At 45.9% G+C, this 27,156-nt stretch overlaps 1 protein-coding gene across 9 annotated transcripts in view; it reads right to left on the bottom strand.

Annotated features, from left to right (window-relative positions):
* Positions 1 to 27,156, bottom strand: part of APBA1 (amyloid beta precursor protein binding family A member 1) — a 195,898-nt gene that overhangs the window by 44,071 nt on the left and 124,671 nt on the right. For 8 of the 9 annotated variants that reach the window (XR_002126077.1, XM_019661100.1, XM_019661099.1 and 5 more), the window contains one exon: positions 17,666 to 18,930. Coding sequence is in view for 8 of the 9 variants with exons in the window: in XM_019661100.1 (XP_019516645.1) it covers positions 17,666 to 18,862 (1,197 nt within the window). In the remaining variant the exon portion in view is untranslated. Of the gene's footprint in view, positions 1 to 17,665; positions 18,931 to 24,115; positions 24,214 to 27,156 lie in introns of those variants that run through there. The other variant, XM_019661106.1, reaches the window with a different exon arrangement.

The following is a 27,156-nucleotide window of genomic DNA, read 5'->3' as shown; positions in this document are numbered from 1 at the left end:
TCGTGGAGGCAGAAAGACCCTGGTTCCAAGATGGCTGATCCCTTTATTAAGATCCCTCCCCCCAGAAGTTACCATAAGGATAAACAGGAAGTCAGGATTATAGAATTAACAAGGGACCCAGCTCCACCCATAGTCCTCCCAGCTCTATGGTTAAGCATCTTAAGACACCAGTTCACTTTATCACCCTCACATTCCTATGTTGAAAGCCTCACCTCAATGGGATGGTATTAGGAGCGGGGGGGGGGGGGGGGGGGGGGGGCAGTAATTAGGTTAAGAGGATGGAGCCCTCATGATAGGATTAGTATCCTTAAAGGAAGAGACCTGCAAGAACTTCTTCCATCCTCTCTCTCTCCTCTCTGCCATGTGAGGACACAGCAAGAAGGGACAGCTGTCTGCAAACCAGGCAGAGGGTCCTCACCAGACGCTGGCCATGCTGGACCCTGATCTCAGACTTCTCAGGTGCCAGAACTGGGAGAAATCAATTTCTGTTTAAATCACTTCGTCTATAGTATTTTATTACAGCAGGCCAAACTGACATCTAGAGATGTCTCATTAAGTACATATCAGGGCCGGCCGAGTGTCACGGTGGTTAAGAGCTGGCTTGGGATGCCAGAGGGTCCCGGTTCGGATCCCACATATGAGGGCCAATGACACTGCCCTCCACAGCTAAGATGCTGAACAACAGCTCAACCTGGAGCTGGGCTGCTGTGAGTCGCCGGCAACGGCGTAGGCTGCAGCCCCTGTGGCAGTGGGTTGCCATGGGCTACCGTGTGTAGCCAGCAGCCAGCGTGAGCGGCCAGCAGCCGCAGTGAGCGGCCGTCCAGAAGCCGGCGACTGATCTGCCTCTCCCGGAAAGAGCGCAATGATGGTGCCAACTTGGGCCAGTGAAGCAACGTCCTCCACAACTAGACTGAACAACAAAAGGATAGCAACTTGTCTGTTCCCCTTCCCCCAATTCCCCCAATAAAAATCTTTAAAAAAAAAGTACCTATTAATTCTCATTTTTAAGCACAGTTTTAACAAGCTCTGAGCAAGTCACTCCTCTATTCAAAAACATCAGTGGTTCCCTTTTGCTTACAGAATAAATCCTAGACTCTTTACCTTGGCATTTAAGGCCCTTCAACACAGGGCATTAGTTTCTTTACCATTTCCCCCTTCTAGTTCTTATTCTCTATTGTCAAGCCAAACCAATCTTTTGGGTTGTCGGAAAAGTCATGACGCATTTTTGCAACAAAAAAACATAGAAAAATACGTCATGACCTTTCCGACAACCCAACACTTTCTGTTCCCTGTGCACCACCTGTGGGGTTTGCTCAGTGCCTTTGTGCTCCTTCGAACTCCACTCATTCATAAGCCTCCAAAAGCCCACTTCACATGCTACTTCTTTTGTTCAGTCTTTCCAATTCTTAGGAGATAGGAATCCGTCTCCTATGAGAACTGCTTGTATTTTATCTGTGCCACTCTTAGGACGCATCCCTTTACCCCTTGTATTCCATAAAAATATCATAACACTATATACTATTTATAATATATTTAAATTATATTTTAACAAGTACCACTAAGGGCAGGATTTATGATGAATTCACATGTTTTCTTCTCCAAATGCTTCATACAGGGCTTCCCATAGCATATATACAGGAGTTCAACGCATGTGCTGCTATATGGAAGGTTGCATGGCACCAATCCTCTTGCGTCAGAGGAAAAAGGAAGCAGGCTTACGTGCAGAGTAGATCCTGAGCTCACGTAGCATCGCTTACGTGCTCATATGGATATTTGTACCCACGTGTAGTTCAGGGGTCGCTTCACTGGTTCTGGATCATGGTCTGTCTCCCATCTTTGGCAGACACCACTTGCAAATCATGCATCCTTGTATGATTAGAAAAGTACTGTGGACGCAGCAGGGACAAGTGTTCCCAAAGGTGGCATTTCCTATAGGCTGCAATGAAACACTCGGTCAATCAATTCCTTTCCAGCCTGAACATGCTGGCTCCAGTCCCTTCTCCATACGGGATTTCCGAGACGTGGCTAGCTAGGGCAGGCCACGGCACATGCTCACTGGCGCTTCTGGGAAACCATCTCAGGGACTGTGTGGGGCTTCTCCAGTTCCACTCTCCTCAAGTACCTTTTTCACTATGCATATTAGTTTGTCCAGCTTTATCCCATTTCTCAAATAAATGTATTGTTTTCCGCATTGATCTAAGTTGTTTTAAATTAACCTTATTCCATCTTAGAATTATTAAAAAAAACCAACCAAGTATATGTTAATTTTTTTCTTGCTTCAAGATATATTTGTGCTTCTGAAAATTGGAACTGGTTAAGAAATTCATCATTATTCACTCTCAATTCAAACTACATAATGAACGCACGTTTGTATTTCCTTAAAGTGGTGATGAAGGAAAGTCAGCATAGGCATTGTGGGGGCATAATCATGTCATTAAAATGATAATAGCCTGGGCCTAATAAAGTGTTTCATATACATGTTTATAATGGATTCAATTAATACCAAGCAGAGTATCCTCAAACAGAGGGTGCTTTCATTGTTGGGGTGCCACGCGAATAATTCATTTCATCACCATCAAAAGGGATCTAAACTTCTGAAGCCACGTTCTCAAAGGCAAAACCAAAACCAAAACAGAACAGTTCATTCTGAACCAGAGTCATCATTATAAGGTGAGATAGCTTATCCTCTGATAAAGCTGACCTACAAACAGAGGTTGTCTTTTCCCCTCTGAAACAGCCTGACAGTACTTAATTGAAAGGCACTACAACTTGTGATGGACAAATGAGGGAGCCTGTTATTCACTCCCCCGCCTAGGTCCTTTTAATCCTTGATGGTCTTCTTGCATTTTCATTCCTAGGCCACCTGATCTGAGACCAGTGAGAGGTAAAAAACCAAAGTCACTTTTAGTTTGTATGAAGAGATGCAAACTCTGTGTTGTAATAACACATTACCAGCTCAGCACAAGAACCACCATTTCAGGAGGGCTTTTGATGTGCCAGGCACTGTACATGCACATCACGTCATTCACTAGCAAAGCAGTTTCTTATGTGTAAGGCTTTAATCTCCATGCATTTCCATGAGCACCATGGAAGTAAAAGACACATCACAGAGCAAGAAATTAAGAGGCCACAGTGCCCAAAGTAACTCATTTATTATAACACAGAGAATGAGAACACAGTGCTGCTGGAAGAAAGCAAAGACCACGGCATCTTTCTATGTGATCAGCCTTTCCTCTTGGCAGGTCATCTGGGGCTTCCAAGCCACAGGCAAACTGGACTACATTTCTCCCATCTTGGGGACTGCTCACTCTCCTGATCTATTCCTGCTCTGCTCACTTAGTGCTACTATTGTGGGAAACACAGAGAACAACTTCCAATCTGACAGGACTAGGAGAACAGCAGAAGTGAAGCAGTGAACATCATTTCGAAGCCTGAAAATCCACCTACCTCGTCTTCTTGACATTCAAACTGGTACATCCAAAAATTCTCCATTTTTACGGGAGCTTTGGGGGCAGCAGCGCCAGCTCTGGTGCCTCCACCTGTGAGTGGAGGCTAACTCCTGACCTCAGTGCCTGTCTGGTAGATTGTTTCCAGTGGTGTTAGATGCCCCCGTCAATAATGCAACTTGTAACCGGAGCTGTGACCACCTCCCCAGGGTGTCTGACCCATCAGCATTAACCCCTCCGAGCCCACATGGCCCGGGGAAGTCCTGCATCACTGGGCGAGCATCATCACCTGATGTTTCTGAAAAGGGGCTGGCCGACCTCTCCTGGCAGCGATGCCTACTATTTCTGGGGAAGATCAACTGGGTTCTGAGGTGCTACCAAACTTTCACACGCTTTAACCGCTGCTATGTTTATAGAACCTGTGAAAAATGCACCCAGCTCCTGAGGAAGGAAGGGGCGGGAGTTGGGGAAAAGAGGCTGTCTCAAGACCTGCATCGGAATGCACCTGGGCACATGCTGATAGTTTAGAGAACACTGTGACCAGCCAGGGCCTGGGCTTCTGGAGACATGGGGTGATGGAAGTGGCCCTTCACTGCCCTCTTCAGCTCTGCTGACATCCTTGCACTGCAATCTGAATAAGGGGATACAACATTCCAGGTAGATAAACACAATAAAGAAAGCTGCCCCTGGGGTTTGGGCTGTGACCCAAACCAACAGGTAGTTGAACCCCAACTGGGTTCAAGATCTTGACCATATCTGCGGATTCTCAGCAGACTACAGGAACCTCAAGACAAATACGGGTAGAACTGGGCTGGAGGGAGTTCACAGAAACTGAGGTGGGCAGGGTGGGTCTGAAGGAAGATGGCAGGAGGGACAGAGAGGCCCCCCAGAGCCAATCTACCTCTTAAAGGTCCATGGCAATGGGGAAGGGTGTGGAAACATGAAAGAAGAAAGGCACAGAACAGCCAAGAGACTTATCCTGACCCATGGCTTCAGTCTCCTTTCTCACCAAACCCTTTATCAGGCATGCTGGCAGGTCTCTCTCTGAGTCCTCTTGTGTAGTTAGCAAGGTGTGGTAGGGTTTGTACGGAAGAAAAAAGAGAAGCAAAGGACCTGAACAACCCACAGATGGACAATTCACGCATGCTAGTGGACAGTTTCCTGTGCTGCGGACAACTTGGTAGGCCAGAACGGCAGAGTCAGAAGGAGGGTGTCCTTGGGCACTTCTCTCTCCCTCCTTGCTGGTTCTAGTGTTTCTGACCACGCTTGCTGGCAGTCGGGTTATACCTACTATAATCCTGGTCAGTCTGATGCCCCTACTCAAGAAAGCCCCTTTCAAAATGGTGAGCAGTGTAGTACGTATTTCTTCCTAATTTATAGCACTGGGCATCTCTCAAAAGGTACTTGCTTCTTTCCACTGATTATTTAAAAGACAGAAAATCTCTGAGCATTGATTCTCAAGTACCCATACTGAACACCCCCTAACATTTAGTTCTCGCCAACTCGTGGGCGAAGCCATTTCCCCCCACTATCATTCTTAAATTGTGTTTTGGTTTGCGTTTATGAACCACTTAGGCTAGGCTGAGGCCGTTAGAATCTTCAATGCTGCTGTGGAAAGCTTGTAATTTTTTCCATTATTAACCAGAGAACCACCATCACACCTAAGACTTAAAATCACTAGATAGAAGACCAAAAAAACAAAAAACAAAAAACCCATTGGGCCTTCTGGAAAGTTATAGAAGGCGTCTACATACAGTGGAATGAATGACAGAATTCAAAATTCTTTTCCTGGCTCTATTATTTTCATTCTTTTCTTCCCTGTAATGTTCTATCTGCACCTGAAACCTGCTTAATTATTCACTACTGCCTTCTCCATGCCGCATCAATAATGGATAATGCTTGTGATGGAAAACTTCACCCGCGGCAAGGAGGTGGTTGAGATGGGAGCAGAAAGAATTGGATCCGCACTCCACACCCGAGGGAGAAACCAAGGCACCATGATGTCAGCCAGCCTCAAGGTCTGTTCCCTTCTGTTCTCTCCACACCGACAAGATCCCTTAACTCTGCATCTCAACCTTTTTTTGCATCATGGCACGTAGAGGAATGATAATGTTCGTACCATACACTGGGTCAACTGGAGCAGCTCTGGGGCCCCAGATGAAGCTGCTGGGGTTGAAGGCAAATTCCCAGAGGCCAGGTCATCCCCATCCCCCCAATTCAGGGGGTTATCAGTACGCTGGTTGAAAAACTCTGCCTTAACTTAAAAACGAGTCTTTATAGCAAATTCTTTTGATACTGGCAGTCCCTTGTGAATAAGGTCAAAATCCTTCTACTTATGAAAAATCCACGTGGACTGCCTGTTCCTTCAGGACAGCCCCTCCTCCTTCCCATGAGCCCCGCTTTCTCTGACATAGCCGCTTGCCTCACCTCTGGGCTGGCTCATACGGCTGTCCACTTTGGCTTCGTTCTGTCAGTCATTTCAGAAGCCACAGATCTGCCTATTCTCAGCCAGACAACAACATATATGCAGCCTAGAAGCTGGAAGTGGCTGACAAGGCCGGCTGGGGGAGGACACGGCCAGCAGAGGCTGTTTCCCGAGGTGTTCAGCCCAGCAGCTCTTCGCCGGCACAAGGTAACGACAGGTACCAAACATGTTAGGCAGACTTCTCAGATGGCTCCCAATGACCCCCACTTTCCGATGTTCAGACCTTTACGCAATCCCCTACCTGTGGAGAGAGTGTGGACTAGTGACTTATTCTCAGCAATACAATACAGCAAAGGTGATGGGATGTCCCTCTGTGATTGGACAACCTCCATCTTGCTATCAGACTCTACGGCCTTCTTGTGTTGCATAATTTACTAAGCAAGCTGCCATGCAGGAGAGTGCCCATGGGGCAAAGAACTGAGGATACCTCTGGCCCACAGTCAGCTGGGAACCGAGACCCTTAGTCCAATAGCTCGTGAGAAGCTGAATCTTGCCACAAAGCCCATGTTCTTGGGAGTTCGCTCCCCAGTTGAGCCTTAAGATGACCACAGGCCACAGACACCTTGACTGCAGCTTCTGAGAGACCCTAGACCAGAAGGCCAGCTAAGCTATGCCAGACTCTTGACCATAGAAACTGAGAAAATCAAGGTATCTTGTTTTATGCCACTAAGTTTTGGGCAATTTGTTATGCAGCAGTAGATAGCTATTGCTAAAACACCAAATAAGACTTCAGATGGAAGCCTCAAAAGGAGAGGCAGTGTGGAGGTCTGGCTGAGGGCTCAACAAAAAACCGAGAGTAGATCATAAACTCTGCACAGGCAGAGCCTGTGTCTATTTTAGCCAGAGCTTGTATCCCAGTTGCTGCTGTATCATGTTGGGCACAGTGCCTGATCTATAGGAGGAACTTGAGAATATTTGTTGAATGAGTAGATGATAAATTATGATAGGCTTTCAATTTGTGACTAGAGAGAGTGGTCACAATCTCCCCGGGTTTGCTGACAAAATGACAAGCAGCACAGCTTTGTGGCTAAGTCCTATTTCTTATTCAGAGACGACGTCCTGTATGTAGCTGGTGCTCGATTAAACCCAAAAGTGTTGGCAGGGGAGCAATTATAAAAACTCAACCCGATCACTTTATGGCACTTTGCATGGTGGATGGTTGAGAATAGCATGCTATTCCCTTGATTTCATTCGTTTGTCTAAGGAGAGGCGTTCTATCAGTTTCTGAGGTCTGCTTGGCAAAATGCCCAGGGGCCTATTTTTGCTGTCCTGACAGCAGATATAAGCTTCTGGGGTGTTGACCTGGAGGGTCTGCCAGCCAACCTTTTTCTAAACAGTCTGAACCATGTAAGAGAATAAAGTTGGTTTCAGAGCCATTACTGGGATGTCTCCTCTTCCACAGAAGACCAGGGAACAATGAGATAAGGATGCATGAGATCCCGTCCTTTTCAGGCCACAAGAGGACACAGAAAGGAGCTAACTATCCTAACCACTCCCCCCCACCCCACCCCTACACGCCAAGAATACATCACATTCCAGCTAGGACTTGATCCACTTGGGGACATCAGGCCCCAACAGGACATAAATTTATCCTAAAGTCTGTCTACTGGACTTCAGATCCCATTTCAACTCCATCCCCTGCTCGCCAGATCCTGGAAAAACTATGGCTGACGGGAACTCCCTGAGGAGGTGTGGATCGGCAGGAGGAAACCTCTCTTTTCAGAAAACCTCAACAGGAATCTTTCACGAAAATAGAGCCCTCCAGCAGTAACACAGGTCTTTTCACTTGCCCTTGTAAGCTTGACAACACAACCGCAAGGTCAAGAGGATAAGATGCTGCTAACAAGCCTTAATGAATTAGCATGTGCATTTGACCTTGGTCAATAGTTTCCTATCAACAGTAAAAACAAAAACAAAAACAAAAACTGTGGGCTACTGCTGAATTTGGGGCAGGGAAAAAGGGAGAGAGGACAGGAAGGGGAGGAGGTGACGTCAAGGAAATCAAGGCCCAGATAAAGCCAGGGTGCTCCTCCTTCCTCTTGACATCATCATTTCCAAAAAAAATTCTTTAAAAAAAGGTGGGCACAAAAGTGCACATGATCAGGGCAGGTGTTAACATCAGGCCTTCACTTCCCCGGGTTTTGACAACATCTCCTTCTCAGCAAGAGAGTGGCTAGTTTGTGACTAAGAAGTGTTAGTGCTGAACTGGTTTCCTGCCTCAAAATACTTTTTCCAATCTGTCTTTGGAACTGGAGGTGCTAATAAGAGGTAAATATTATCTGAAGGGGGTCATGCATGTTGCCGTTATCACTCAATGGCAGTTGTGTTTGATTGAATCAAACCAGCTCTGGAAAGAAAGGCTGACAATAGACTGCTGTTTAAGGCGAAGTGGAGACCTTGGGTCATTTGGAATGCATGGCCAGGATCGGCAGGGCAGTGAGAGCGATGGGAGGGATCTGAGCTGGGGGGAAAGCGGAAAGGAAACACCAGCCTCGGGAAGGTAAGGAAGGGGTGCTAATGGCCAACGCCCCCTAATTCAGTTTCTGTTGACCAGCCCTAATGTTAAGTGAGCTTTGACCTACTGAGGCAACTAATACACCAAACTTGTGATGCTTCTCTTACATTTCCAGAGAGAAGTCAATATCTGCAAAGCCACTTTCTCCCATAGTCATCCCGCAAGATAAATCTAATAACTCACTTTACCGATGAGGAAGCCGAAACTGAGGAAGAAAGCAGGTGACCAACTCAAGGTAACTGCAGCAGGTCAGGGGTAGGGCAAATGTTTACATACAATGTGTACATATAATGAATACTTGCTGAGCATTAGCTCTGTGTGACTTGCTCTGATACAGAGGAGGATAAGACACTATGCCTGAGAGTGAATTACAAAGACAATAGACTAACGCATGTGAGACAAGTTAGATAATACGATAGGAAAGAATCAAGTGTTAAACTGTAGCCCACAGTTTAAGTCGGTGGTTACCAATTTTGAGTAGGCCTCAGGAACACTGAGACCAAGACCCAAACTCCTGAGATGCTCATCAGGGAGTCTGGATTCCTGGAATCTGTCTATTTAAAGCATGGCCCTGACTGTATTGAATAGGCGGATGCGATCTGGGTGGAGGGACAGCCAGTGTCGTAAGAAGTATAGTATGGAGGCAAGTCGGGATAAACAGAAGTATAGTTTGAATTTGTAAGTACAAGGTCAATGAATAAACCAATGTGTGTGAGGGGTGAGGGGTGCCCCTTCCATGCCAAAGCAGCCATATGGTCTCAGCTCAGTGGGGTCTGCCTGGTCATACCTGGATTTATACTAGCGAATTACTTAACTGAGGGAATCTCCTTGTCTTTGCCCAAGACAAAGGGCATGAAGCATCCAGGATGATTTGTCCTCGAAAGCTCTGTGAAATGGGTCAAAGACAGTGACTGGCCGGCCAAAGCTGCAGGGTCACATGACCCAGCTATTTTCAGCGATTCCATCTGGGAAACTGAGGCCAAATTACCCAGGCCAGCTCCAAGCGGCCTTTGATCCATTCCCAGCCTTATTTAATTTGTTTCCGGTGTCCCACTGGCAAGGTCTGACCAACTAAAGAGGCCAACCAGGCAGTGGAGAGCCTGTTTCTCAATATGGGAAAAAGCAGGAGAGGGAATCCGCCAGCGGGCCTCTTCAGGAGAGTGAGGTGGCCTCTGTCGAAATAAAACAACACCCTCTCCAGGACTGCTCTCAAGAAAGTGGTCAGTGAAAACTGTGCTTCAAAGAAAGTGGACTGGGAAACTATATTTTTGTATTAAGAACATGTTGCCAAGTTACACTTGCAATGGGAGTATTTCTTCTCATTTTGAAGATGATGTTTATAAATTACATTTCATAATTTCCCAGGACTCCTTGGGTCCAGAATTTAATTGGGTTACATATGGAATTCAATTATCTATGATATATCTGTTCATCTCCCTGCACCTTCCCTTTATCCCCTACACAGCCCCAGTTCACTTATCATAGAAAATGTCGCGAGTGCACAGTTGGGGGAGCTGATGCAATTTTTATAAAGGCTTCTGGAAGGTTTCTTGAGCCCCAACTTATTAAGCAAGCATGTCAGGCACCCAAACAGCAGCCCAGTATGCTGCGTTTCTATCCAAAAAGTGATAACAAAATTCTCTCTGGCTAAATCGTCCATTTTCCTCCCTGCAGCTCATCCTGTCACTACTTGGCACAGTTTCACATATACACTGACTAGTGAGACAATCCATTAAAATGCTGAGAAAGATTCCTCTTGGGAGTGGAGTCAGGTAAAAACAAAAAATTGGAGACTGAGAGTTAAAAAAATCAGTCCTTCCCATCACTGCTTTTCATGCCGAGCATGAAGTAACTGGAGCCCTTGCCTTCTGCTGGGGAGATCATTGGACAAGTTTGCTCTGGTGATTCTAACATGGCAATGGTCTGATGTCAGTGGGGAGACACCTGCCAGGAGCTGGACTGACAGGTGAAACTCTCAAGGTGAGCTAAAATAATCAGAGATAATACTTTAAATCCAGGAGGAGACAGCTAAAGCACACGTTCTCCTACCTCCTTTTGTTTTCCTCATGATTGAAATGAATTATTTGCTCTCCAACAGGGACTTCAAGGTCAAGCCTTTTCTTTTTGAAGTTGTAACAGTAAGATCATTACATTCTTGGAAAGTTACCCTGGTCACATCAGGTCCTCACAGTTCATAGAAAAATGGCTCATTCTTTTTTGTTATTGACAACTAAATTCTCTTCTGTCGAGCAGTACTCCCCATTGGCAGAGATATGGAAATGTATTGCTGATCCTGAGTTGCAGAATGGGCCATTAAATGTACCCTGGTAAAGGAAGAAATCTTGGAAAACAGTTCATTGTTAAAGTTAAAAAAACCCAAAAACCTAAATAAGTCTACAAACCTGAGGAAAAAAGAACGCATCACATTTGACCTGAGCAACCATCACTCCCACTGAAGTTATTAGTATTCTTCTGGTACCCCTCCCACATATGGTCAGTGGTTTCCAAACTCTAGCCCACTATCAAGCCCTGAACGCTTCAGGCTTTTCATTGTCAAGGAGCAAATCCACTGGACAATTAGGGCTCTTCACCTTCAGTGGTTCAGCCCCTGCCTTGACCTACTTTTTACTTCTTCACTCTTCTGTGCATAGTGTAAGCCGAATGGAAGTGTGTGTGCTTAATACATACACAAACAGAGCACAAAATTAAAACGAAAAACTCAGAGCATTGATCGTACCATATAACATAGTTAATATAGCAGCCATTTTCTGTAAATTGTGCACATATTATATAGAAGAGTTTGCCTGTCTCTGTATTCAACAGACAGTAACCATGAAAGGATCCCTTTGTACAGTGAGTGATCCCTGAAGAACAATTCCAACTCTTTCATATTTTTAACTTAAGGTAAATCAATACATGAATCAAATTTTAAAAGCCCAACAATACTGTATGGCTTATGGCAAACCCTGAGGTCCTTTTCCCCACTCCCTGGTCCCACTCCTAAGTCTTTTAGCGTTTCTTCTGGCATTTACTTTGATACTCATAAATAGTGTGTTTCATACTGCCTCACCTTGATTTTTCAATAATAGACATTATTTCTTGTCTTCTCCAATAAAAGATTAAGATTTAGCACTTTTATACCACACCTTCCCTTATCCTCTCAATATTACAATTTTTGGTTAATCAATATTTGGTGTTTGTATTCTGAAGACTGTGCATATCCTCTTTCCTGCTGAGACACACACATTCTATTACCACATTTCTTGGCTGTATAACAATCATTTTTAGTGAGGTAAATAACTGAACTGTTTTTCCATTTGCTTAGTTTTCAGTGTACTGATCAATAATGTATGCTCAACTCTCCTAAACCAAGCGAAGGCTCCTCTCTGAGTACAATCATATTAGGAAATCTCTCATTTCCACTTTCTGGAGCCCTCCGAGCGCCGGTCCATACTGGATTGGCTGCTGCCTTGGGCTTCTGCACAGCTGTCATCTGGTATCACCTTGCCCATCACCCGGGGGGGGGTTCCTTTGCCTCTTTCCCATGTTGGATCCCACTTCCCAGATCTTACATCTCCTTTCTTGATTTATGCTCCCAGTTTGGGGGAGCAACTGTCTACTAGCTTCCCCAAGACAGAGGATACAGGAGGCACATTTTCTGGGACACCCCATGTGTGAAAACATCTTTATTCCACCTTCATACTTAACTGGAAATTAGACTGTGTGTAGGCCTCCCAGTTTTCAGGGTTGCTTTTGAGAAGTCCAGCACCATTTTGATTCCTAATCATTTGTAACCTGCTTTTCTCTCTCTGAAAGCCTTCTCTTTCTCCCTTCTGTTCTGGAATTTCTGTGGGTCTTTTTTATTTCATTGTTCTAGTGACCCAGTGTAATCTTTCAATCAGTAAATTCTCATGTCTTTTGATTCTAGGAAACAGTCTTTCATAGCTTCTCCTTTTTATTTATTTTTAATTTTTATTTTTTTTAGCTGACTCATCCTGCCACCTGTTGGCAACTCAGTGGCAGCTCAGCTCAGGCTGGGAATTGAACCGCCGACACTGTTGCTCAGAGCTCACACTCTTGAGCGACCTCTTAACCAACTGAGCCACTCGGCCGGCCCAGCTTCTCCTTTTTAAATCTATGTTCTTTCTACTTTCCATCCTTTTGCCCTAATTGTTCTACTTTCTTGATGATTTCCTCAACTTTGTCTTTTAATCTTCCTACTGAAGGATTTTTTAAAAATTAAATTTCAGTTATATTTTTAGTTTAAAAATTTGGGGGGAATGTTCTTTTTAAAAGTGGCATCCTAATGTAATGGTTCCCTTGTATTGTCTGACCTTTTTGAGGATATTGATAAATGTTTCATAGTTTTCTTTGAGCACTGCCTTCATTTCTCCAAGTTCCTTTTTTCCACTTGCCTTTTTTGTGTCTTTGTCTTTCATGTCGTTCTTCAAACATCCTGTGGTCATTTGGTGTCTGCTCACATTTAAGTGGGTCTCCAAAAGCCCACTGTGAGATCCATGTGTGGTAGTAACCTTCACGGCGAGGTGATCAGATGTGGACCCAGGTGCTATCCTGGGAAACCCCCAAACATGAGTATCCATATGTATCTTCTCTTGAGCCTGCTTCCTCAGAGAGGAATCTTCTCATCTGCCAGGAGCTGGGGGCTGGGGTGGGTGGCCGCTAAGCCCAACAGCTAAGAATTCCAAGGATTCTCAGAGTCTCACTCACTGCTTAGTAGGCCCTGTGTTCATAAGGTGCCTAATTCCCATCTTCGGCTGTGGCTGGTGTCCCCAGGTCCACCACTTCTCTGGTTCACCCTTTCCTTACAGTAAACCCCCATCTTCTGTGGGGCTGAGGGAGTAATCTGTCAGCATGGGTCGAGAGGATCTGGAATCTAACGTCTCCTGTGAAAGGCTGTCAAACAATCCTTTCTTTCCAGCCATATGCCTGCCATCCGAGGTATCTGATGTTTCGAATTTTCAAACCTTTCTTGGGGGTTCACAGCACAAATCCTCAGAGACACTTGGCAAAGAAAAGAAAACAGAAACCTCATCCCTGTATCAGTCAGAATGGATCAGGCTTCAAACAACAAAGGCTGATTCCTCTCTCACACTGCATGTCCATAGGGTCAGCAGGGAGCCCTGCTCATCACGGTCACTTGGGATCCATGCTGATAGAGGCTCTGTGTCTTGTGACTCCACCATCTTAACCCAAGGCTTCAGGGGAAGAAGGCTATTCTCAGCCACTCCTGCCTAGAAGCAGAATAGCGCTTCATGGCTCCTATCTCGTTGTCCATGTCTAACTTCTAGGAGGTGAGGAAGGGCAGTATAGGCCTCTCTATGCTTGAAAGAAGAAACAACTGCAAATACTGTGGTGACCACAATTGGTGTTCCAAAATTTTGCTGTTCTCAGCTGCTGCTGCTTCCTGTCTTATGGTGCTTGTGACTTTACACAGTTTTATTATTTTACTGTCATCTTAGTGCAGCTTTAAGAGGGAGCAGACATAAACACCATTTCAAGCTGTACAACACGCCACTCAAAGCAGTCAACACCCTCCAATTTACACCGTGTGCTGCTACCATCCATCTCTCTGACCCTACTATGACTGTTCTCTACTCAGAATGACTCTGTTGCCTAAGGAACGACTGGTAGGCCATGGACGTTTTTAGAGCTGGTCATTCATTAACAATATTTTTCAAGAATGGGGCTGGGAGGCAGTTTTCAAACACATATCTGGAAAAGAGAAAGTCTTCACTAGAAGCAAAGCACTAATAAGTATTGTTTAAATTTGCAGAAAACAATTATTTTCCCCCAGCATGGAGCATCTAGTATGTGTTCATAAGTTCTTGCTAACGAGCAGTCCTATCTTCACATTCTGTAAAAGCCATCAGCCAACAAATGCCAGTTTGCTCGGAGTAAAGAGAAAAACACTGACGTTCCGAGAGAATTAAAAGTAGTGTTAAAAGTAGATTTAGCTATCAGCTGTTCCCTCTGGCAAGTGGTAGCACAGGTGTTTTTTCTTTGCTTCACTATAGTTTCTAAGCATGACAATTTGAGAATGCACAGCTTTTGTAGTAAGAATCGCAGCACTTCTCCAGGTATGCTCACCATAACCACAGGAGGACAGCCCCTTTTGTTAAAATCGTACCTGTGCTAATAAAAGAGTTATTGTAGTTACCGTATTTGCCGGCGTATAAGACGATTTTTTGGCCCTGAAAAATATGCCTCCAAGTGGGGGGTCGTCTTATACGCCAGGTACACTTCAGATAGACTGCCCATAGTGCTTGCCCCGTGCCATAGTGGCCTCCCGATGCCCGCCCACTTCATTCCACATACCGTTCAGGCATCAGCAGCGCTGCTGGGTGTATGCTCGGCTGTTATGCGATTTTACCACACTCGCAAAATCGCACACAGCCGACCATATAACAAACTCTGTATTTTGAGTGGAAATGTTAGGGGGTCGTCTTATACGCCGAGTCGTCTTATACGCCGGCAAATACGGTAAGTCTCAAATCCACAGATCTGACATGGGGAAACTGCCCAGGTGATACATTTTTTTTTTCCCTTTAAATCAGTGATTCTTAATCTTTCACATCCTTAAGAATTGCAGGGAGGGTTTACAAAACAAAACAAAGCAAAAATAACAAACATAAAAAACAAAACCCCAGATCACTGAACCCCACCTTAGGGGTCCTGATTTGAACAGGAAAGGCAGCAATTTTTATTTTTAACAAAGATCTCCGAGACAGGCTTCAGACCACACGCTGCTTTTAACAGTGCTTTTCCATTCCCCACAACAGCATACATGGAATGAGCATTCAGTAAATATTTTTTGATGCTGAGGTGGAAATCAACAAAATGTACATACTTACAGCTGAATTTCTGACAGTATGGGTTTCTAAAGCATTATCCAATACTCTATAATGAATTCTACCTCTGGAATGAAACATTGTGCAAGAGGGTTAGGCTGTTGTCCTCGTTCAAATGAATAAAAGCAAGTCCCCAGCCCTAGTGTAGGCTGTGCTGTGGGTTCATCGTGAGGCTGCAGGACCAGGTGGTTAAGCTGGTCATTTTAAGGAGCTGGTGCACGTGAGAAAGCTGAAGGAAGAGGCCAGCAGCAGGACTTAGTGCTCCTGCAGCTTTTTCTCTGGCTGACTTTCCAAGTTCCTAAAACAATGTAGAACCCAGCCTTTTGCCAGCTCCCTACTTTTGAAAACCTGCTCCATTTTTTTTTCACTTTATTTGCAAAATGCCCGCTGCATTCCCTCCCTCCTAGCCGGGAGGAACCTGGAAATAGCTAGAGGTCATGGGGAAGTCTACATGTGTGCCCATCTGTTTTGAACCATTTGGATGTGAAGTATGAAAATAGGAGAGAGGTACAGGGCATCGCAGAACCAGCTGACCCAATGCTGCCCCCTTGCTGGGGAGGTGCAGAATGTCTCCGGACCGGTTTCCAGTCTTTCCTTAAAGACATCAGCTATTTAATCAGCTAACAGCAAATGTTGACTGTTACTAAAAGAGAAGGTGAACAATACCTCTGTGACCTGCACAGCCCTTTCCCAACAGCTTCCAATAACGGTTTCTCGCTCCAAAAGATGTACTGAGAAACGGCCTAGCGCAATCATAAAATGCAGAATTAAATGAAATTGAGTTTAACCTTTTGATCCGTCTTTTACTCCAAGTTCCCATTTTAAATGAAACTGCTTAAATTTTTTTCAGGAGAATGGAAAAGTGAGAGTCGGGGCAGAAAGAGAATCTTTACAACCAGGTAATGGGGCAAAGGTTAGTCTTCTTGATTTATTTTGAATAGTTTGTGACACTCAAGTCCGCCATGTTGTCAAATTTCTTAGGTATTTCAAAAATGGCAAAAAAAATGTTGACAGGGACCACAACAGCTTTTTGTAACTCCTCGCAAAGCAGCACAATTCAGCACAAACCAAAAGCACGTCTTTTGTGATATGAGAAGGACGCCCTGGTACCACCAGAAGTGAAAATCAGGCACTTGCTAAAAGCCACAGTAAGGCTCAGGTGGCTGAACAAGTGCAGAAACTCCTGGCAGGAAAGGGCTCCGAAATATTTCCTCCAAAGGGGCCACACGGTCTGTCCCAAACCTGTCAGGGGTTGCTTTAAGGCAGTCGTTCTCAAGCTGTGGTCCTCAGACCAGCACTATTGGCATCATGTGGGAACTTGTTCCTGACAATGTTGAACTTCAGCTGAGCCCTGTGATCCTGAAAAAGAACAAAGGTTAAGCCCCCCCCCCCGCCCTTTTGTGTTCTGGAAACAGCTCACTGCAAAGAAGCCCCCTTCCCATGTGACTTAGATAAGACTCACAGGTGCCCCCTTGTTGACCTATGACAAGGCCAGACAGATTCCCATTCTTTTACCTGGCAAATGATTTGCTGAACTTCAGATTAATCAGGACAACATGCTTGTTACCCAGTCTTTGATTAAGCTTCTCTCCTTCCCCCAGCTCCTTGAACACTGGCTAGTCTATCACTGCTCTTCAACAGCCCCTGCTAATGACAGACTGGTCTCAAGTTAAAACAGTGTTTCGTCTTCAGTGCCTTCAAGCCACGCTTTCCTCCTCCTTTCTCACACCTGTCCTTTCTAGCCTTGTTCACGCCTCCTTATGAAAGAAACCCCTTTTTGCCTAACCCTAGAGATCCCTGCAGATCTTATAATTAGAGATTCTCCTGTTGCAATAGTCCTCCTCCCCCTAGTACAACAGTACCTTTCTCTCCTTTGCAATACGTCTTTCCAATAAAGTCTCCCCCTTATTCCAGCTGGACTTGTTCTTTATTTGAGATTAGAAAAAAAAATTCTCAGGCCCCCCCACTCCAGACCTTCTAAATGAGAAATGAGTGTGTGTGTGTGTGTGTGTGTGTGTGTGTGTGTGTGTGGTGAAAGGGGGCGAGGCGCGGGGCTGCGCCTAGAAATCCATTTCTGAACAAGCGCTCCAGGAACAGTTTGAGAGCCACCGATTCATAACAATCTCTCTAAGGTATGATAAGCGCATTCAACACTAACTCCCAGCCATGTGTGTTTCACTCGTGCTTAAGCGCAAGCTATTTTTGAGGCTTACGGTGAACATATTTTTTGCATCCCCACGGATATGTATCTCATAGAGTCATTTCCCAGCGACAAGGCCACACAGCACCCGTCTCCCGTCCTGGCCACGCACGGAACTGAGCAAGCCCAGACCCCAACAGACGTACTTACATCTCCATCCCCCGGCCTCTGGTCATCACAATCCCTGGTGGGGCTAATGTCCTGCCGCATGACCCAGATGGGCTCTTTCGGCTCGTCGGGGGTGTAAGGCGAACGGATGGTCCTGGTTTTCACCTCCTCGATGGCCTCCTTGATGTCCTTGATGGCCAGCGAGATGGCATCCCTCTTCTCCTTGCTGTAGCGCTGCACCGCCTCGCCGCCGCCCGCGGTGCCCGCCGCCCGCGGCTGCCCCGCCGGCGCCTGCAGCCCGGGGCTGCTGGGGCGGAGCCCGCCTGGCGTGGAGGGGCGCTCCAGGTCCTGCTCGGCCTCGGGCATGTCCTCAGCCGCCTTGTCGAGGCTCTGCGAGCTCATGCTCTGCTTGACCTCGGCCACGATCTGGTCGATGTCCTCCTCCTGCTCGTAGCTGTCCATGCGCGGGTAGGGCGCGAACTCGGCCTCCTTTTCGGGGCTGTCGGACTCGCCGTCGGAGCGCTCGTCGTAGTGGTGCAGCCGCGCGCCCAGGGCCTCCTGGCGGTAGGCGGCCGCCTCGTCGCGCTCCGGCCCGTACAGCCGCAGGCCGTCGCGCGCCTCCAGCTCGGGCGCGTCCCCGATCTCCTCGTACACGTGCTCCTGGAGGCCCCCGTAGTCGGCGTAGGGCTCGGCGTAGGGCTCGTCGTCGCCGCGGTGGAAGAGCCGGTGCGTGTACACGTAGCCCGAGTAGGCCGCGTTCATCGCCTCCTCGTGCTCCAGCGAGTGGAAGTGCAGGTGGTTGGGCAGCGCGCGGCGGTGCGCCGCCTCGGCGTGCTCGGCCTCCGCCTGCTCCGTGTACTCCTCGGCCTCGGGCCGGTACTGCACGGCGTAGGCGCCCTCGTCCTCGGGGTCCTGCGCGCGCTCCGCGTCGTAGCCGTCGCGGGCCGCGGCGATCACGTCGCCCTCGGCCGTGTCCGTGTGGTTGTGGAAGCCGCTCTCCGTGCTGGCGGAGCGCGCCAGGCACTCTCCGCGCTCCTCCTCCGCCTGCGGCCCGGGCTGGGCGCGGAGGTCCTCGACGGCGCGCCCGCGCGGGGCGCGGCCCGCATAGTCCTGCGGCGGCGGCTGCTGCTCCTCTTCCACCTCGGGGCGCTCCAGGTCGGCCTCCACCGACTCATTCACCTCCCCGCCTGGCGCCTCGTCGCTCACCTCCACCTCCGCGGCCCCCTCCAAGTGGTTCATGGTGGGTGTCGGGGACAGCTGGGGGAGAGGCTGGCCGGCTCACTGCGCTCTCATTTTGCTCCACCCGGCTGGAAAAACAAGAAGGGAGGAGGGGTGTTCAGTGGTTCAGGCGGCAGTCATGAGCTGAGCATCAAGATGGCCATTAAAACAGCTGCTATCGATCCTTTCTGGATCCGGGTCAATTAAAAAAAATGATTGCAAAGTGAAGCTCAGTCTGACAAGCGCATAGCTCATTTTCTTTGGAGTCCTTATTGTAATGTGTAATTACATCTGTACTTGTTTAATTGCTCACTGGCTGTCTCCCTTCCCCACCCCTCAGACTGACAGCCTCATTAGCATTTTGTTCTCCGCAGTGCTTACTACTCAGGTTCCATTTCTGCTGTGTATGAATACAGAGTACTACTAAATTGAATGGGCCAAATGACACACTTTCCATCTGCTAAGGGATAAATCTCTCTAAACTAGGATCCTAGATAACTTTAGAAACAATTCTGCAAAATAAATTTCAAGGGAAAGAAATCTTGAAATGTTTTGAAGCCCTTGCCGTCCATACAAATAAGCAGCCACTCTGAGGGAGGCTATCAACCACCAGTGGGCTCTCATCCTGTCATAACTGGCTGTTACCTTGGACAAGTGGCTTAATTTTCTGGACTTCTGCTGTGAGACTGGACTGATTTCCTACAGCAGGACGTTCACAGCTGTTACACAGGGAAATGAGACTCCATGGTCAAATAAATTTGGGAAATGCCGACTTTCAGTTGTCTTTTCATTGTGAATATTCAAGGGGAGGAAGATACAGGTTGAAGGGTTTCCCAAACTTGCTTGACTAGGAAACATTTTTTTCCCTAGAGGCCAGAGTTCTGACAAATACACTTGAAGAAACACTGACTAGCTCACTTCACCCATACACCTTGGATCTAAAATTCTATGAATTACCATTACAGCTGGAGCTAGATAACACGGCTAACTTCTTAAAGATATAGGTAGGTCTCTTTACCTATTTACAGAGGAACTTGTAGCTAGAGAGACAGACTTGGATTCTACTTCTCTCAATTCTTATCACAAAATAGCTTTATCGCATAATCTGAGTCCAGTGTATGGAATAAACCCAAAGGATGTAAAGAACAACAAGACAGACAGGCTCCCTCTGATTTTAAGACATCTGTGGCAAATGGGTTCAACAATATGTGTAAACTCTTCTGACAGTGTTCTTTTGGAGAGCCCATGTCACAAGTGGACAAATTGCACGGGAAGTGAACTTTTTAATGTAATAGCAAAAAGCTCCAGGGGCACCAGGGACATCTGATAGACTCCCTGATATTGGGATGCATTATATTCTACTCAACTTCCCGCCACAACCACAGCAATTTCCTTCAAGCGCTATGAAAATCCCAGTAACAAAGGAGGCCATTTTGTAGCTACTAAGTTCACTTTCAAGCAGAGTGACTTTACCCCCTGTTCTTTCATGGATACATCCCTGACTGACACATGGTAGAAGAAAACAATTATGGTTTCATAAAAATTAGCAATCCTCATTGCGTCCCTTCTTGACAAGAGTCCCACTTCATACACATTAGATCTAGTCTCCTTTGAAAAACTGTGGCCTCCTTTCATTAACTCCTGAGAACAGTAACTGTGGACTAGGTGTAAGAAAGCTTTCCTAAAGCAAGTGTGAGTCTCCATTCAGACTTTGACAAATGGTTACTGCTCTGAACAGAAGAGCATTGCTGCTGGGGCCCCCCTGGTTCAGTGGCCTCCACTGGATCATGGAAAATACAAAACAAATATTCAGTTCAATACAACACATGAGCAAGAACAGGCTACCCATGTTTCCCTTCTAAGGACTCCTGGAAAAGACAACAGATTGAAAACTACATTAATGTATAAATCTAAGTCTGATAAACACAAAACACTTGTTCACAGAGAGGGATACTAAGCACCCCGAACACTTCTCCATGTGCTATTGCCTGCATTGTGTCAGCTATATGCGGTCAGTGTTGGAAATACCATAACCACCACCCAAAACACCCGCAGGGCCAACAGTTTGTGGCACATAAACAACCGACCAAAACAGTGTCTTCAGTGAAAATAGAGTTTTCTATTTTATATGTATTAAAAACAAATTTTAGTTTCTTCTAGGTTAAAATCGTATTTGACCAGCAAATGGTGCCATGTCATAGCACATTTATTGATTGAAAGGAAATTGGGTTTCCATGCATGTATGAGTACATACACTAAATCATGCTAAGGAAAGTTACAAGAAGCCTGTTCTTTGGGGGAAAAAATACTATTACAATATTGTAGTTTGGTACAGTGGAGCTTTCTATTCACTGAGTGCATTCTCCTCACACTCCCGTCCCCAACCCTCAGGGGAGTTCTTATGCATGAAGTGTTTCTACTTCACTCAATGTCATGGTTTTAAGACTATAGTTTAGGTTGTGGTATTGGCAACATGTTAATTAATAACAGACATTGATTTGAGGGATTTCCCTAGGACAGAGGCAACGAGCAACTTTTAAAGATGGAGCTGACGCTGGTGGCCAGGTCCATAGGTAGCACATGAGAGAACTGTTCCCCATTCCCTGGCAACTTTGGGGGTGGTATTCATAGAAGAATATTAAGGCTATTTTTAATGAATTCCAGGTTATTGTGGGAGTATATATTGGTTCAACCTTTTTGAAAAGCAATCTGGCAAGATGAATTAAAATCTTCAAAATGTAACATGCCTTTGCGGCAGTCATTCTACTTATAGAAATCTCAAAGGAAAAATGCAGATGCGGGCAAAGATGTTTTTCATAGTATTTGCTTAAAAAGCAAAGATTATAGACACTAACTACTAAGTGCTAACATTTATGAAGTACCAGTAAGTACAGTCATATTGCGATCTAGGAAGACATGGGTTTTCTTGCTGGGTAGCTCCACCTGGCGTTGTTCCCACGGCACTCAAGCTCAACCTGCCAGAGCTGAACAAATCTCCTCACTCTCCCTCCCCACACTAGCTTCCAAACTTCCTGTATTTCCTGTATGGGTGAATGACACCCTCAGCCACCCAGTCGCCCAAGCCTCAAATCCAGGAGTCATTACTGACTTGTCTCTTTCTCTCACCTCCTTCCCCAAACTGACGACCGTCTTGCATCATCTTCATTGCCTTGGTCCATCTTGTCTACACAATTGCTTCCTTGACTAATTTCTCAGCCCCCTCTAGTCCATCCTCTCCACTGCTAGCCTGATAATCTTTCTAAAAAACAAATCTCAATCCCATAACCCTGTTTCTCAAACCCTTCAGTGGCCCCCCTCTAGTGCATAGTACAAATGATGAGCCAACTGTATATACTAGGCATTTTCTACATAATGACCCATTTCTATATAATGGCCCATTTAACCTTCACACTAGCCTATGAAAAAAAGTACTCTTCTATTCTCCTTACAGAGACTATTATCAGCTCATTTAAAAATGAGAAAATAGAGGCACAGTAAGGTTAGGTGATTACCCAGATCACACACCTGGTGGCGATAGAACTGGTAGAACTGGTGTCTGACCCCCACTTTCTAGCTCTAGGCTCTGGGTGTTGGAGTCCTACTCTTGGCAAACAAAGCCCTTGGGCCATGTCGCTCCTCCAGGCTCATCTCCACACTTCACCTGTAGAGTACCTTGTACTCTAACACCCCCGAGTCCTGACACTGGATCTAACTGCCTTCCCCATCCTCAGCATATTTGTTACCTAGAACTTTTCTTTGGTGAAGCTTTCTTGTCTTCCCCAGAACAAGTTCCTATCTGAGGAGTGTTGGCCTCCAGACAATGTTTCAGGCAACGGGGCAGAGCAGTGACCAAGCCAGCCAGGTTTCTCTGAGGAAGCCCCCAATGCTAGTGCGTGTGGAGGTGAGGGGAAAGGAGGGGAACAGACAATAATTTTTGGGGTGTCGGAAAAGCCATGACGTATTTTTCTGGTTTTCATTGCAAAAATGCGTCATGACTTTCCTGACAACCCAATATGTTAACCAACAAACAAGATCACCTCAGAGAGTGAAAAGGTTTATGAAGAAAATAAAACAGGGTAATGGCATAGAAAGTGACTGAGGAGAGGGCGTTATGTAGACAGTCGCCAAAGGAGGTGACATTGGAGCTGAGGCCTGAATGATAAAGAGGCAGCCAAGTAAAGATCTGAGGGCGGATCTTACCCTGAGGTGGGAAAGGACATGCTTCGTTCGAGTATAGAAATAATACTTGTGAAGTGAGGAAGAGATGGGGAGGTGGGATATGAGGACACAGAGACGGGAAGGGGCTGGCAGGACAGGGGCTGGTACATCAGGGTGGAGGGTTTGGATTTTATGTCAAGTGCCGTGGCATGCTACGGGGCGTTTTAAGCAGGGCAGCGATAAGGTCTGATTAACCCCTCCCTTTGCCCCTAATATACTTCATCTCGTATCTATCTATCTATCTATCTATCTATCTATCTATCTATCTATCTATCTATCTATCTATCATCTTATTATATATAGTTATTCTATATATAATATATTCTGAGTAACAATTCTTTCTGAGTAACAATTCTTTCTGAGTAACAATTCTTTAGAAATATGAAGTCCTTGGGAAGAGATCTGTCGTTTATCTTTGATTCCTCAGTGCCAAGCACAGAGGGGACATAGTAGGTAGTCAATAAACTTTTGGTAATTAAAAAGGAAAACAATTTTTCTCCCCTAATATCTGGGGCCTTATAGACATTGGCATGCTTAGCCTTTGGAGAAGAACTCATTTCTTCTTTCCATCTTGAACCTTTGCTGCCCTCATCCACCCATGCAACTTCATCCACCTTCTGATGCTAAAGTGCCCAAAGAACTCTAGTGATTCAACATTTTCCTAGGGGGCGGCCGGTTGGCTAGTTGGTTAAAGCACAGTGCCCATAACACCAAGGTTGCTGGCTGGATTCCCACATGGGCCAGTGAGCTGCGCCCTCCACAACTAGATTGAAAACAATGACTTGATTTGGAGCTGATGGGTCCTGGAAAAACAAAGTGTTCCCCAGTAAAGTTTAAAAAAAAATTTTTTCCCCTACATTTAAGTGTGTTGATCCAGTTGGCTTTTACTGGACACGTACAGGCACTGTGTTAGGCAAAAGGGATACAGAAATCGTGGTCCCAGCCCTCAAGGGCAGACAGCTTCCATAATTATATATACTGGTGGTAAGCGCAAAATAGAAACAGGCTCAAGCTACAAAAAAAAGCCTAAAGTTAAAACAACAGCAACCTCATCACCTTTGTGAATCATGTAAGTGCTCCTCTTCTTACAGGTTCTGCATTTCATAAGCTCATCAGCATCCTAGGAACTAAAGCCTAAGAGAGGAGGGCTGTGTCCTTGACTGTGACCCTGGTACCTCTGGAGGCTGCAAGAGGAGAAACAGGACAGCTGGCTGAAGAAAATCCCTCCTGCTCCACAAAAGGCTGGATGACCTGGAGCACACAGGCAAGGCAGTCCCCTCCGCAGGAGCCCTACACAACACAAAGAGGGGGTGCTGTGGCATGTTGGCTGCAGGAGTGAGGGAAGCCAGGCTGCCAGTAGTGAAGCACAGATGGCTTTCTGACCCGTGGTTCTGGAGTGTTCCGCAGCCAGACTGGAAAAGATGCACAAAGGGAGGGAACTCCACGGCAGTGCACCAATTAGAAATGAAACATTTCATGATTCAGCAGTTGAATCCGGTATCTCATGATGTTATCCAAGGAGGCTCATGTTGGTTTGGGATTAATAGAGGGACAGGCTGTAAATTACTTTGATCTGCCCTTGAGTAGTCACTGATAAGACTTTCCAATAGACTCTCCCTTTTAACATATTCAGGGGTAGTTTTAGAAGAAGGGTCTGACTGAAGACAAAATGCAATGTGAAAAAGAACAAAAGGAATTATACCAGGTTGCTAACACAAAGGGTATTGGGTATTGGGGGGTGGTAGTAATGCAGGTGTAGGGAAAACACATAAAGGTAGAGGGTGGAGAAGTGGGAAAAGAAGACTGTTCTAGCCATCCCCTCTCCTGGAAAAACTAGAATGAACAAAGTTATTCCATTCAATACAAGTTTTTATACTTTTGCATATTTAAGAAGTACAATTACTTCCTGTGGACTTAATGAATGTTCCTCATCTGCCCCGACAGGGATTGGAAGGAAAGTCTTACTTCTTGGGACTGCAGCCTGTTCTAATCCAGCTGCACACATACTGTTCCAGACAACATGGTATCTGCCACCAAGCTATTTGGAGGGGCCACCAGTGACCCTGAGACTGTAGCGATGTATTAATTGCCACAGGAACAAGTAGTGGTTGCCAAGCAATATTATGACTTGGATGTAGTGTGTATACACACACAAACACACACAGTCTTCATAGGCTGGGAGATTAATCGTTCTCATAAAAAAAGATGACAGAATAAGAATACACAAATATTCTTATCTATCTTCTCTACCCTATAAATATGTTTCCTTTCCATGAAATAGATGAATTGTGAAACATCTATAGGGAATCCAAAGGACATCAGGAACCCCACTCAAAACATTAGCTCTTCTAAACACAATGCATCTATTCATAAGAGTAACATATAGAAGACGGGAATAAAAAAGACTAGAGTTCATTAAGGCTTAATCTCCCTTGATTCATTCGGAAATTAGTGATACTGGGAGCCACGATGCACACAGAACACACATTTTTCCTTCCTAAAATCATTTCCAGTTTAAATAGGCTCACATGGTCCAAAAAACACCTTCCTTGCAGAGCATCTTGCCTCAGCAAAATATTACTTTGCTTCCCCTAATATCCTTGTGCCTGCAATTGTAAAGCATGGCTTGGCAGATAGTATTGGTAATGGTTTTGGAGTGAATTGAATACCTGAACCAGAGTGTTGCCAAATGGCTAGATGTTAACCTGAGTGAGGTCTCTGTGGTTGGACCTTGGGGCTGTGTCATTGACCCTATCCAGTTTAGATGAAAACATGTGAGCTAGACATCTTCAGTTTCCCCCTCCAGATCCATTCCATACCTTCTCCACCCTGCTCTGTGCCCTGCGAGGTTGGCCTCTTCGGGCTGTATGGATAGCTCCCTGTCCCTCTGGCTTTAGTTTGGATTTGGCCAATGGGGAGCTCTGGTGGGATAACAGAGAGAGGAAAGAGACAGGTTGGGATATTCTCCCAGTCCCCTCCCTACAAGATTGCCTCAGGCTGGCAGTGTCCCTTGTCTAAAGGCCATAGGCCCTGTCAGGTGGCAGTCTCCACATGGTATCACCTGATGGCTTCCTCCCCTTCCCTTAAGGCTTATGGGTTGCAGGGGTGGTGGGATCCCACAAAAGCCACACCTTTGTAAATAGTCCCTCTGTTTCACCCTCCATCTCTCTGTATATTACCTAATTTGAGTGCTCTACCTATTTCCTGCCGGGACCCTAACTGAATCAAAGGTGTAATACTCATGTTGGTAGATGACAAAAAATAAATACTAGTCCAATTAAAGAAAAGTATAAACCAATAAATAGTATAGCTATAGTAAAAATCATGAAGGTGGCACCCTACAGGGAAATAGTGCACCAGGCTCTGCTGTGTCTTCCCAGCTCCACTGCACTGCCTCTCCAGAGGCTCCGTGGCATTCAGGGAACTGATGGAGGAAACTGACACAGGGGGCATAATGGGCATAAAAACCTGCCTGCCAGTGTCTCAGCCTCTATATCTTCCCTCTTTCAGGTGCAGAGGTCACTGGACCTTTTCCTACTGCCCTAGTCTGTCAAATGCAGGCTCAGCCTGATCCCAGTCTCGATCGAATCCTAATCTTAGACCTAGCTTTGGCCGCCCTCACCAAGGATTAGGATCAGGACCCTGGTCTTCTACCCAGTGATTGGGTTTTCCCCTTGTGAACAGACTGTCCCAATGTTGACCGCCTCATCACCTTGGAGACCCCATTTTCCAGATCAAGAATGCCAACAGCTTGACTGGATGAGCACTCAATGATGGTTGCCACTTCCCTTAAAGATGGCAGACAGCCTGCTGGACTAAACTTTCGTGCATGCGTGCTGCTGAATTTGCCTTCTAACATTTGCTCAGCGCAGGTGGGTGGGTCCTGGGCCTTCTCAACTAGCCTTGGTAGACTCCAGACTTAGATGTTTCAAGGCTACTGCCTTTGTTCAAAAAACTTTGGTCACTCCCTTATTGGAACAGATTTCAAAGTTAATTTATGGGATTTTTAAGTTACCAGAAGATCATTCTCAATATTCTAATGGTCATCTTTAGTCATATTTGATTTTTTACCTTAAAGGATTATCTCCCACCTTACT

The sequence above is a fragment of the Hipposideros armiger genome, unplaced genomic scaffold (genome assembly GCF_001890085.2).
Source record: "Hipposideros armiger isolate ML-2016 unplaced genomic scaffold, ASM189008v1 scaffold_335, whole genome shotgun sequence".
NCBI lineage: Eukaryota > Metazoa > Chordata > Mammalia > Chiroptera > Hipposideridae > Hipposideros > Hipposideros armiger.
The sequence above is the reverse complement of the archived record's forward strand: the minus strand, read 5'-3'. Positions and strand labels throughout refer to the sequence as shown.